This window comes from Sylvia atricapilla, chromosome 6 (genome assembly GCF_009819655.1).
Source record: "Sylvia atricapilla isolate bSylAtr1 chromosome 6, bSylAtr1.pri, whole genome shotgun sequence".
Lineage (NCBI taxonomy): Eukaryota > Metazoa > Chordata > Aves > Passeriformes > Sylviidae > Sylvia > Sylvia atricapilla.
Window position 1 is genome coordinate 49,393,678 of NC_089145.1, and position 12,879 is coordinate 49,406,556.

Below are 12,879 nucleotides of genomic sequence, written 5' to 3' on the forward strand. Positions count from 1 at the left end.
AAAAAAAAAAAAGTATTGGTAGGTTTTCTGGTATGTGGGATCCACCTCTAACATAAATTCTGTGTAAAAAGTGGTACGGTGTGCAGTGGACACTCCTGCCTCTCCACCCTTAGCTAGAGCAGCTGACACTTTAAGGATTGGAGGTTTCTGTCTGGACCCAAGCTGTACTGTATATCTGGGTGTCCCAGTGCCCTATCCAAGAATAAACAGAGCATTGTCTTTAGCAGATTGAATTTCAAAAGCAACAGCCTTCTGCTGCAGTCACCCTTTACCTGGAAAACACCACACGTACAACAGGGGAGAAGGTGGGAGAGGAATGGTTGTCTGGGTTTGTCATTGCCTGATTCTAAAGAAAAAGTCCAAGCACAAGAAGCTGGTGGAGGTCAGACATATGGGAGCAGGAAAGCAAAACTGCTGCAATGAGTAATTTATGTGCTATAGGGCAAGGTTAGTGCCAAGAGCTCTGTCTGGCTCTTTTTCTAACAATTGTGCATGATCATTCTCCAAAAGTTGGAAACAGCTGCTGGGCCTGGCTCCTGACAGCTGTTTGCAGCATCTGCACAGCTGCATCCTGTGGAGGTGCTGTAGAAAACACGAGCAGGTAATAGATTTTGCAAAACTGGCTTGCAAGTCCCCGAGGCTGAGCTGAAGTGTTGTGAATCTCACCCCCAGATGTGGGTCTTCTGTCACTGAAACAAACACTGCCCGACTGTGCAGCCATGTAGGAGCTGCCGTAGGAACGGCCTCAACCTGTTTAGGTCACCTTCACACAAGGGTTTTTCCCACTGAAAACAGAGCTGTTGTTGATCCTTTCCCCTCTGTTTCGAATCACAGGTAGTGATTAATTACTCAATTGTGAAAGGACTGAAGTACAATCAAGCAACACCCACCTTTCATCAATGGCGCGACGCACGGCAGGTCTATGGCTTGAATTTTGCAAGCAAAGAAGAGGCCACCACATTCTCCAATGCAATGCTGTTTGCTCTGAATATCATGAACTCACAAGATGGAGGTAAATTAATCTCTGTTACTCTATGACATTTTAAAATGCTTGTTACCAATCACCTAGTGCAGTTGTATTGAATATTATGCCATTATAAAACACATTATAATAAAAAAACATAGCCTTTAGATCAGCGTTTGCCATGACATGAATTGCAAATGTTTTCAGATTTTATTTCCCCTTCTGCTCATTTTTCATGGTGCCTTAACTCACCATAGGAAATCAATAGTTATTTGGGAATGCCTCAGCAGGCAGGTAGCTCCACTGATTTATGTGGATCTGTATATGCGTTGTTTTACATATGAGATGGCAGAATAAAACTTTAAGTAAACAGAAGCTAGTGTAAAATTAGCAAAATCTTCCAGGATAGGACTCAGAGCTGGTATTTCCAGTATGTTGGGCCAGCTTCAGCCGTTGGCTCTTGTGGGTCAGCTTTGCAAAAGAGGAGTGTGTGGCACCTTGGTTATTGAATACTCTATTGACTGTAGAAGAAGTCTGTGGTGAAGTTTGCTGTTCTGTGAATTTGTCATTGCATTAGCTTGAACTGGGCCCAAAGTAAAGTCCTGTTTTCTCAGTGGAACAGTTTCTGGTTTGTGGTATCTGGATGAAGCACTGCCCTCAGTTACATGCCTATGACCTCTCTGCAGCTCCTGGGCTGGGAACAGAGCAGTCCTTGTGTGGTATATTTTTTTTCCCTGCAAAAGCACACACCACAGCCCTATTTTCCTTTTGCAAACACAGAAGTGAGTCAAAGTTTGCATAATTTGCTGCCATCCAGGTTTCACTGGAGTACTCTCTGGTGGTGGAGAGCAGCTCTTTAGAGAGAGATTGTCTCCTTTAGAGAGAGATTGTCTCCTGACAACCTTCAATACACAAATATGTCTTACCAAAAGGTGTACTTGTAATATAAGTTGTAATATAAGAGTTCAGATTCTTTATTTTGCTATTTCTGCTCTATTAAGCTGGCATGCAAATGCAAAACTCATCAAAAATCAAGACATGTTTCAGATTCTCAGCTAGATTTAGAAGTACTGAGGACTTAATTCTGCTTCCTTCATCTTGAACATTTTCAGCTGTAGTTGTGCCATAGCAGGAGACTTCATGAGGAAATCTGGCCAAGATTCACCAGCCCTAAACTCGTGAAAGTCTGAAGAGTACAGAGCTCTTTGTCTGCTCAGATGTGCCCACCCCGTTTAGACCTCCAAATCTGGATACTTTGACCATGGTCTGGGTGTAGTGATTGGTTTGATGTCTGTGATGAGTCTGTCTTTTTTCCAAAAGCTCTTAAATTTGGGTTGAGTTTTTTTCCCCATCTGTCTCTTCCCGTCAACAGGAATGAGGTTTTTGCAGGATTTTGAGTTTGCTTCAGGGAGGTGCCTTGTGGAAACACAAGTCTCAGGATAAGAATTTATTGCTCATAAGCTAAAATACAAAAAACTGCCTTAAATTATGTTAGCTAAACCTAGCACTGAACAACAGGTATTTTTAAGGAAGTATTTTTGAGCACTTGGAAAGCCTATTAAATTTCTGAGAAGTTTATGCATATACAGCCAGCAATAATTTGAATTTTGCCTTTTTTGGGGTATTTTTAAATTCATTTCCTTAGCACACCAAAAGTGTGCTTTAGATGCTTTACGGGTTTAAAATTCAGTCCATGCTGAAAAAGCTGTATTTAGAGTTTGAAATTGTCACATTCAAAGACATTAATTGGGTCACAGATAAAAAACTTCCTTTTCTGGACAAAAAAGAATGGTCTGGTAAACATTCCATTTCAGCAAGCCATTTTGTCTCATCATGAAGTGTTATAAGTCTCAAAGATTGCCAGTTGTCCTGTTCTTTACAGCTGAACTTGTCAAAACCTGAAATTTTAATTAAAGAGAATTTCAGCACTTTTTTTGAAGAAAACTCTGATTCTATGAAACAAATTCCAAAAATACTCATTTTATTTTTGTCTTTTAATTACGAAATTTATTTGCAGAGGTATTTCTCTTTAATAATAGCTTAATACATTAATAATGGATTAGAATGAAGCTTTTTGTATCATCACAAGTTTTCCCGTTACTGCAGTGTTATCAGCATGCAAATTGACAGCAAATGCACATAATGGATATAAGTTAGAAAGTTTTTTTTCATATCTGGTCTCCCAGGCTTCCATAGCCCTTAAGCTTTTGTGGGCATGAATTAATGTGAATAGGGATTCATACAAACACACATATCCATATATCTTTTCAGGCACTGTCCCTGCCTGCATACCCCATCCCTTCTGCTGCCTGCATGCTACATTAGGGTCTGCTTTTTTCATATGGAAAAATCATTAGGAAAAAAAAGTATTTATTATATCTATGCATCCATGTATTAAAGTTGCCCATGTGCTTATGCAGATGGATGGCAGCTTTAAGTGGTGCATTTGTATGCCCAGAACTGCTCATACAACTCATAAAACACTCAACCAAACCACAGGGTAAAACAGAGGCTCCCACTGACATATTCACATGGCAGCAAACCCTATCTGCTATTCTGGAGCTTGGAATATTCTGTTTGCACTACTTGGCATGTGCTATTTCTAATGTTTAGTTTTTTCCTATATTCCCCACTGAGACATTATTACATTTGAGTACTGCTGATCCTCCCATAGTTGAATAGATTCTGGCTTCCATGGCTACTTCTCCCTTAGTTTTACCACCCACTTCCATAAACTAAAATTAATCATGGTAGACTCCAGCAGAAGATGTGAGACTGCATCATATCTTCAGCAGACGTGGAGTCAGGGTACTGTTACATTTGGCAAAATACCGAGTCACAAAGTAATGGTGTGGTGTCTTGAATGGTGCATTAAGCTGAATTAGTTTGAAAAAAATGGTAGCAGTCTATGTTTTGGAGAGTTGGAAATAATTTTTAGGTGATGCTGACTTTCAAATGACTGGGTCACTTCAAATGAACACATAACTGTGAGCTAGTAATGGGAATTACTGTACTGTCCCTCTTCTTCATGAGAGAAACTACAATACCCAACAACAACCACAAACACTGATCTCTCTGTTCTGACTGCATGGGGCTTGAGTGAAAACTAAACCAAGCGCTTTGTTAAATGCCAAAGGTTAAATGGGCTGAACCAGATCCTACAGCCGGACTCTCTTTACCCGGGTTACATGTCAAGATCAGTGCTGGGGCAAGTGTCTTCCCAGTAGTGTGACATCCCAGAGTTTGTAGAAGTTGGGAGAAAAGTCATAGCCTGAACTCTCTGGCTGGTAGTGTTTCTGCAGTGGATGTACTCATACTCTTACCCATGGGGCCACCTTACAGGTGTCCATGTTCTCAGTGCTGTGGTGGGAGCCTGTCCCAGTGCATGTCCCCAGGGTGGGCTAAAGCAAGCCTTGGAAGAGGTGAACACAGACCTGGCTCATTCTTCTGCTTTGTAAGGATGCTAACGGTTAGATCAGGAGTAATCCAAAATCAGATAAAATGGGACTAAAACTGAAATAATATTAAAAATATGTACCATCCTTTCTTAGGAGGTTGACAGTTGCCTCACTGAATCACAATTGTTTACCTGCCAGCTTGTTTAGGTGCCTAATTACTTTGATTTCCTTGTACATCTCTTTAATCTGTTCTCCCTTACAAACAAAAGGAGAAATGTTGGTCCTGAGCCAGCCTGCAAAATGAGAGCAAATGATAACACTGACTTGCTCGTTACCAATCTCTTACCTACTGTGCTTTAATGGTGTCATTTAGTAAGACCATTAATATGACAAACAACTTTCCATTTAATTGTTTCTCTTTCATGGGTGTCCACTTTGAGAAGTCAGACCTTTCACTGGTGTAAGTTACCTGGTACAAGGTAGCGTGTCACCAGCTTACTTTATCATCTGCAACCAGGTTTCACTGGGGCAGAGCATCACTGGGGCAGAGCATCACAGGAGGCTGTGAAAGAATTTTGCATGGATCCTGCCCACAGGCTGTTTGATGTGTCATGTTTTCAGGGCTTACATCCTCTTAGATTTACTAAATGCAATGACTGGTGGCAGGGCAGCATGGTTATTGGAGCAGGACATAATGTGAGAACATTAGTGAGCTAAAACGGGCAAGTTCTTCCCTGCCATAATTTTGTAGGAAAGCCAATGGTGCCTGTAATGAAAGTAACTTTCTACAGGGCTTAATGGAGCCTGTACACTCAGTGTGTAACCATTGAGTGGTTACACTTCTGGGAGAGAGGGAATGAGACTATTTTCTCTCCTTTCTTGTTCCCCAATTTTCTGGGGATGGGCAAAGGAATTCTTCATCTTTTTCTTTCCTTTTTCTTTGCTTCAGACCTTGAGTCCCAGCAGGCTGCTGGCAGCACCTGCCTGTTCCCATGTTGAATAAGGGGGCAGTGGTTCAGCTTTGTGTCTTGGCGTGACCAGCTCTGGGGGCATCTTGGGCTTTCATGGCTTAAAGACTTGGAACCTCTTGGAGGAGAATTAAGATCTGTGCTGCTGGTAAATGCTGCCTGTGACATAGTGAACATAATGCATTGTGAACTTTTGCTTTTCTTTTGATGTCTGTGCCCTGGAGACTTAGATAGTTATTGTTGACTTACAATGTATGGAAATTCCATTTCTAAATGTAAACACCACATGCTGAAAAGCCTGATGCAGAGGGCTCATTGCAGAGTTAATCACAGTTAGAGGTCAGCTGCTTTATCTGACTAAGAAGGGAGAAATTGGAGGAAAGCTTGAAAGAGAAGGAGAGAGGTTTGAAGAAAATTAATAGTGATTTATTTCTTTATTTATTCCTTGTAAGAAAGCCATTTGCTTCTTCTAAGTGTCTTACAGACCACACAATACAGACATAGGTCATGAAGGGTGCAGAGTTCAGCCCTCTGCCTTCAGTTTCACAGACCCAGCCTTACCTCTGCAGGGAGGGTATTATTATAGTCAGAAGGACTGCTCCTCACTCCTTTTCCTCTGGTTAGAAGATCTGCTGCCTTTCCCACCACTGTGGATTAGTTGACATTTCTCTTTTCTCATAAGCTGGAGTTTATTAAGTCCTTGGGAGTTTGAGATATTTTTCCTTTCCTTCAGTCATTCTCCTCTTACCCTTTTTCAGGAGTGACAACATGTCACTTTGCTGGGAAAAAGTTCCTTAAAAAACACTTTGGAGAAATAAAAGAATAAAGCTTTGATTCATCAAATAGCAGATAAACTGGCAGAATGTACCATACAGTCTCTCTCCTAGTTAGATGCCCTAAGTATTCGCAAGGTTTCTGTCAGTGAAGGATGTGTGTGATGATTATGGTGCACTGGATTTCAGAAAAAAAGTGTACACAGAGTTTGGGGTTTTTTCCTAATGTTTTATTCAGTTCATTTCTTCATTAACATTTTACCAACTAGTCCTGCATTCCTCAGTTTTTCAGTGGCAGTAAAGTGTAACTTCGGGAAGATTCAGTCATCTGAATTCATCTTTGACAAAGCAGTGCCTGTTTTATTTGATAATATTGCCCCAAGACTTCCCAGCACCACAGAGGACAGAGTGTGGGAAGACAAAAGACTTCATTACAGCACTGAATAATACATAAAATAGCTCATCAATACTGGAAGGGACGCACCAGAGCACAATGCCTACTTGCATCCAGTTGGTTCCAAAACTGTGCTGGGCTAGAGAGGTCCATGCTCCATGCAAGGTGCTTCACATGCTGCACTGTGGACTTGTTTCCCACACTATCAGATGTTGGTGCAGATTATAAAGCCCTAAGATGGTGCATTCTGTACACATTTTACTTTTCAGAGTGCTAATAACATTTAAAGGTGTGTGTAACTCCACATGGCATAGGCATTGCAGAGCCATAAGCAGGCATTCTGCTGCAGGTCTTTGAACCAAGGCATTCCAGACGTTGTTCCTATTTATAATCCAGGCATAGAGCACTTGTAAACAACAAACTTTTGGACTCACTACTGTAAATATGATCCATGTGATCAGACTAGACTAGACCTAGGACTAGCCACAATAGCAGCCTGCAGGCAATGGTTAATTGGGTGCATGTGAAAAATACAAAAAAACTTCTGCTTCTTTCAAAAACAGAAGCTTTGCCAGGGGAATAAATGTTTTGTGACCAACGTCTTTCAAAAAACATCAGAGAAAGGTTTAAAGGAATAAATTTCACAATGACTTAAGACTCATGCCTACACCAGTTTCAGTACCAACTTCAGTCACTCAGAAATGTTCTGCAGATAGGAAGGTTTCTGATCTAAATTGCTGTGCTTTGTAAGTCAATTAAGAGGGAGGGAAAATTCAAATAAGATGATGAGCTTTTTCCTTTCATCTGCTGCATTGCTTTATCACTGAAACTGTTCCAGAAAAGTCCATGTGACCTACAGAATCTTTTAGTATATTGCTTACTATAGAAATAAATTTCTTCCTTTGCCAGTTGGACAGGAATGAGCTGTCACCCAGCAAACTAGGTGGGAATTTATTTTCCTGAAGCAGCCAGTGAAAGGCACACCCCAGGCAGTGCCCCACTGTGTGTTCAGCACGTCTCTGCCCACCCCTGTGAGGGCAGGAGTCCCTTGTGACTCCAGCTGTAAAACATCAGCTCAGCCACAGGACCACTCACTGTGTTTAATTCCCAAAACTTCTTCCTGTGCTGAGGGGATGACAGTCCTCATGTGAGCCCTCTGCCCAGCTTTCCAAAATAGCCAGACTTCTCCGGGAATAATATGCACTTGCTTGTAGGCTTCCCCTGCCTACCAAACTGTTCAGGTGCTCTCTTCTCAAGTTAACCTGGGCTTCCTAATTGGAAATATGACATTTCACAGGATCGAAGAATATTATGAGTTGGAAAGGACTCACAAGGATCATTGAGTCCCACTCTGAAGTGAATGGCCCATACAGGGATTGAACCCACAACCCTTGCATTATTAGCATTAGGCTCTAACCAACTTCTAGGAAGCTGGGTACACTTCACATTAAGAGAAACGTGTTTAAAACCAGAACTGGAAGCAGTTGGCCCAGGAGAAGCAGTGAGTAAAACTGGTTAATCTGTATTAGTTAGCTCCAGCTGACTGGAGAACAGGAGGTGAATTGATTCATTTGTGAATAGATAAACTGGGATTACAGACTCCTTTCAGTGCTAGAACTGTAAATATCATTGCTATTATTCATCTGTCAGGAAGTATCAAACCCTTATGTAATTATTCTGCTCTATAGAAGCAGGCATTTTTTCAATTCAAGTCCCCCAGGTGGTAGGGATCCACAGCAGAAAGTTTTCCAGGGCACTGAAGTGCTCTCTCAGTGTTATGCAAATAAAACCCCATGACATGTTGCTTGTGTGCATCTCAGCCACTTTCCTGCAGGACTCCGCTGGATCCCTGCTCAGAGCAGCAGCACCACAGCCTCTGTCCAGTGTCTGGAGCAACAAAAAGTGCCTCTATTCTTTGAAAAGCATTATTAACCTGAAGGCTCTTGAGTCTCTTGCTGATGCTTTTTGCTGTGCTGGACTCTTCTGGCCTAAACCAAAACCACTTCAGGAAGGAAATTGTGTGTGGGAAAAAGATTGTTGAGAGCTTGAAGAGAAATTTGCACACGTCAACTTGTGATAGCAAGATGCCCTTGCACCATTGCCTTCAAAGCCCTGTTTTTCTGAGTGTGGTGCAAACTGGAGAAGTTTCCAGAGCTCAGTGATAGAAGGTTCACTGTGGCTTTTTCACTAGAGTGCAGTCAGTGGCAGAAGAACATATTGGAAGAATATATTATATTATTCTAATATATTAGAATCTATTAGGAAAAAAATTAATTACCAAAATTTAACAAGTCCAGTAGTTTATGTGCAAGCAGTATAGACCAGATTTTGGCCAGTGTTCATTTGGAGACCTTTTACAGAATGGTTTGAGTTGGAAGGGACCTTAAAGATTACCAATCCCCTACCATAGGCAGGGACAATTTCCACTAGATCAAGTTGCTCAAAGCCCCATCCAGCCTGGCCTTGGTTGCTTCTTTTTATTTAATAGAATTTCTGTATTCTCAGCTAAGAGCCAGACTCTATAATAGTTTATCTCTGCACCCTATCTTATCTACTCTGCTTGCTTTTCTTAGCAATTCCTAATAATTGGTAATTGTGTGACCATCATTTTCCTGTTAAAGGGAGTAGAACTATTAGCATCTGTAGCACTGGGTTTCATACCTGAGCTGGGATGTCTGTGTGATCAAGAAACAGTGAGATGCTCTTGGTACAGTCAGTTACGTGTTAGATGTCCCTAAAGGCAAAATTCATCCAATTTTTCCTCTCTTTTTCATCACTGTCTAAAGGATTGATGCTAGGAACCCTTCTTCGGTCCCTGACAATTTTACTATGATCTTCTTCCAAACTTTCTAATGAATGAGTTAATGATTTCTAATTATGGTGTAATTAATGAGTTACTACAATGATAATTGAACCTCTAGTTTAACAATAATAAATTAGGGACATGGAAACTGATGTGTATAAGGTGTATTTTTAGTGATGCTCCGTGGATTTCCTTGGGACAGTTAATGAAAATTCCCAGGAATACATGTGTGTTGTGCATGTCCATATATGTGTTCACATGAGCACTGCGCATCAGATTATCACTTCTCTGACTGCCTGCACACAGACGGCCTTCTTGCATGCAAATTTTTTTATTTTACACCAGAAGTGAATTTAGGAAGATATTCACACATATATAGATTGAAGTCAGGAATACATTGTTGAGCTAAGAGGATTTTTCACTGATAAAATTGATAGCATTTTGTTGTTTTGTATTTTTTTTTTTAACTATGCCGTCACTGTGTCATTGTTCAGTGTGCAAACAGCACTCAGTAAAAAGGTGCTCCTGGTCAAAACACAGAGTTTAGGAGCTGGGGACTGTGCAGGGACAGCCAATGGTGCAGCTGGGGAGGTAGGGCAGAGCTCTGGAACCCTCTCCAGCAGCCGGCTCAGCAGAGGGGAAAGTCTGCTTAATTCCAGCCACAGAGCGAACTGCCATATGCTGCTGCCAGCAAAGCATCTAGAGCAGCTTCTCCTGCTGGCTGCTAATCCCTGGGGAGCTCACACAAAGTCTATTAATGGCCTTCTTAGGTGACTCTCTGTGGTCATGCAGCATCTTATTTCTCACCGAGTCAGGGACTCGAAAGCTCTAGGCTGTGTTGTTGCCTCTCTGCAAGCAGAGTCTCAGACCCTTGTGGCAATGACTTGTGTTTTCTCCAGTTAATTCTAATGAATCAATACAGCTGAAAATGGGATTCATTTAGCTGAATTGAACCATTTAAATGCTAGGCGTCTAGCTTACAGTAACTGTGAGGCGGGCTCACCTGGAGGCGAGTGGCTGCAGTCCCATGCTGCTGGCTGGTGGCCCGACAAGCTGCACAGTCCCTGCCACACAGCAGGGAGCAAAAACTGTGGGAGAGAGCGGAGCAGCGTGGGGCTGTACTGCAGTGCAGGAAGGAGGTAATCTCTTAAAAGGCAATTTTAGCTCTGAGTGTCCAGCCTTTGCCCTTGCACGTGCTCAGCGGCACGGCCGAGGAGGACACAGCGTGACTCAGGCCCTGATGGTGTGTTCGAAATTCTGCTCCACCTCTGCTGACAAAAGAGCCCAACCCTGCCGAGCAATCACCGTCAATCAGATTTGCATGGATTGCTTTATCTGTTGGTCTTGATTAGTATTCTGGGGAATCTCTGTGGAAAATATGAATTTTAATTCCGCTTCCTCCCGTGCTGGTTTCCAGGGACTCCCTCTGGCGGTCAGGAAGCTGAGTGAACATCAGCCGTGCCTCACAGCGCGCTGGGAGAGCTGAACTGAACAGCATCCTGGGGTTTTCACACCTTTAAAAATAAACTTGGGGCCAAGGTTTAGATTATCACCTCTTTTGACTATTTAAACTTGCTAGGTGTGCTCGTTCTTGTCAAGAAATAGTGCGTTTCCTGCAGCGTGGCAGACTGAGGAGCACCACTGCAGGTACGTGTGCTGGTCTGGCGCTTGGCAGACAGGGGCAGAAGGACATTCAGAAGGTTGGATGTTGTCAGAAATCCATTTGAACGTGGATTGTCCTGAAATGTCATGGAGATCCCTTCCAAGGCATTTAGATTATGGAGTATTTGCTTCTTCTTTTTTTTTTTGGCTTACCATTGGCATCCACAATAGAAATGACTCTGCACATTTCAGTCTGGGTCCCCAGGTTCCCCTGCATCATTTACAAATACAGACATTGCAGTTTCCCTTCTCAAGATGCTTTGCCAGCAGATCTTACAGGATCCTTGCTAAATGCAGAAGAAAACACTTTGAATCAGCAAAACAGCAGGGCTAACAGAACTTGGACAACACTAAAGAGTTTTTCAGTGTCCTCTGGGACCTGCCAAAGCACTAAGTGCTGGTGATGACTAACAAGAGTGGCACATCTAAAAAAAAGCTGCAAAAGCTGGCAAGAGTTGCCAGGCACAGTGCAGCAGGAGGGGCACCCTCGATCAGGGATGGAGAGGTGGAGGGATGCAGGGAGCCAAAGGCTCTGGAGATGCATAGCCCAAGTGTGTGGACAAGTTTCTGGATCTGCAGTGGAGGCAGAAGGCATCAAGAGAAAGTTCTGGCAGAGTCAGCAGGAAAATTCCTGACTCAGATAAATGAGAAAATTATCCCTAGTTTGTGGAGGGAAGAGAGATTTGAAAAGTGTAACAAAGGTGAGGATCCAAAGGGAAGTGTGCCTTATGCTTCCTGCTGATTATTTTATTTCTCATCTCTCTGACCTTTCGGATTACTCTAACTGTGATATTTCAACCAACTTCAGAGCTAAAGTTTGAAAATAGATTTTTGGCTCTTCAGGTGAGCTGCTGGCATTTGATTCCTTTTTTTTTTTTTTTTTTTGGTCTGTGCTGTAACATTCCTGTGAGCACTGAGTATACTGTGTTGGTGAGGTTTTTGTTGGTGTTTTTTTTTACTGTTATTGCAATGGTTTTCTTACAAACAAGATTGCCCTGGGCGGCTTTACACTATCATCAGCCTCTGAGTGCACCCCCAAATCACCTCTTTTTGCTTATCAGAATTTACTGATGTGTCCAGAAATTGCCCAACAAGGGTCATGCTGTATATACTCCTTGTCTTACATCACGTTATATTGCAGTCAGATCTTTCAACACCGCCGTATTTTTAAATAATGTTTTCCCTGACGCTGCAAATGGTGCAGAACATTGTAGAGGCAAACAGCCACCAAACTGAGCTGCTGAGCTGGGGGCAGGAGCTTTGGTCAGCAAGCTGTAAGATACAGGAAAACTGTTTTTGCAGTGGCACAGTGAGAAACCATTGCAGAAACCTCTGTGCAGAGCTGTGTCCTTGGTCATACTGTAAATGCTTGGGTGCATCAGTGGGGCTGGGGGTGCAGGAGCTGCACCAGGTCTGCTCTGCAGGCACATTTCACTGTTGGAAATGTTTTTTCTCACACGTGTCACTGCCATGGGTTACATTCACTGTAGGGTCTCTGCAGCTTCTGAAGTTAGATTACAGATCAGACACAAACTGGGATTTTCTTCTTGGAGCACTCAAAGTGCCTCAAGCCTGGGGAACTCACTAGGAGGTCCTCAACAAGGGTTTTCAAGGTTCTTTTAATGGAAACCAATTTTTTTTTTTCCTTAGAAATGTGTTGCATTCAGTTATAGTTTTTATTTTACTAAAATCAAAATTGAACTTTCAACCTCCCTCAGAAGATGAAGTATGTATCTTTCATTCTGAAATTACATTTTGCTTCACTTTTTGTTTTCAATTGCACATCATATAAATTTCTATATTTGGTTATTGTGAAGGCAGTAACAAAACCCCAGCTTTCTGGTTCAAAATAAAGAGAAATTCAAACTAAACATTCATTGTGTTTCCATTTTGAAGCTCAAATTCATGGCAAAACTG

The 12,879-nt window shown here is 42.1% G+C and overlaps 1 protein-coding gene across 7 annotated transcripts in view; it reads left to right on the forward strand.

The window, feature by feature from the left end:
• Positions 1-12,879, forward strand: part of EVL (Enah/Vasp-like) — a 144,259-nt gene that overhangs the window by 82,155 nt on the left and 49,225 nt on the right. For all 7 annotated transcript variants that reach the window (XM_066321879.1, XM_066321880.1, XM_066321883.1 and 4 more), the window contains exon 3: positions 835-1,012. In XM_066321879.1, coding sequence (XP_066177976.1) covers positions 835-1,012 — 178 coding nt within the window. The remainder of the gene's footprint in view (positions 1-834; positions 1,013-12,879) is intronic.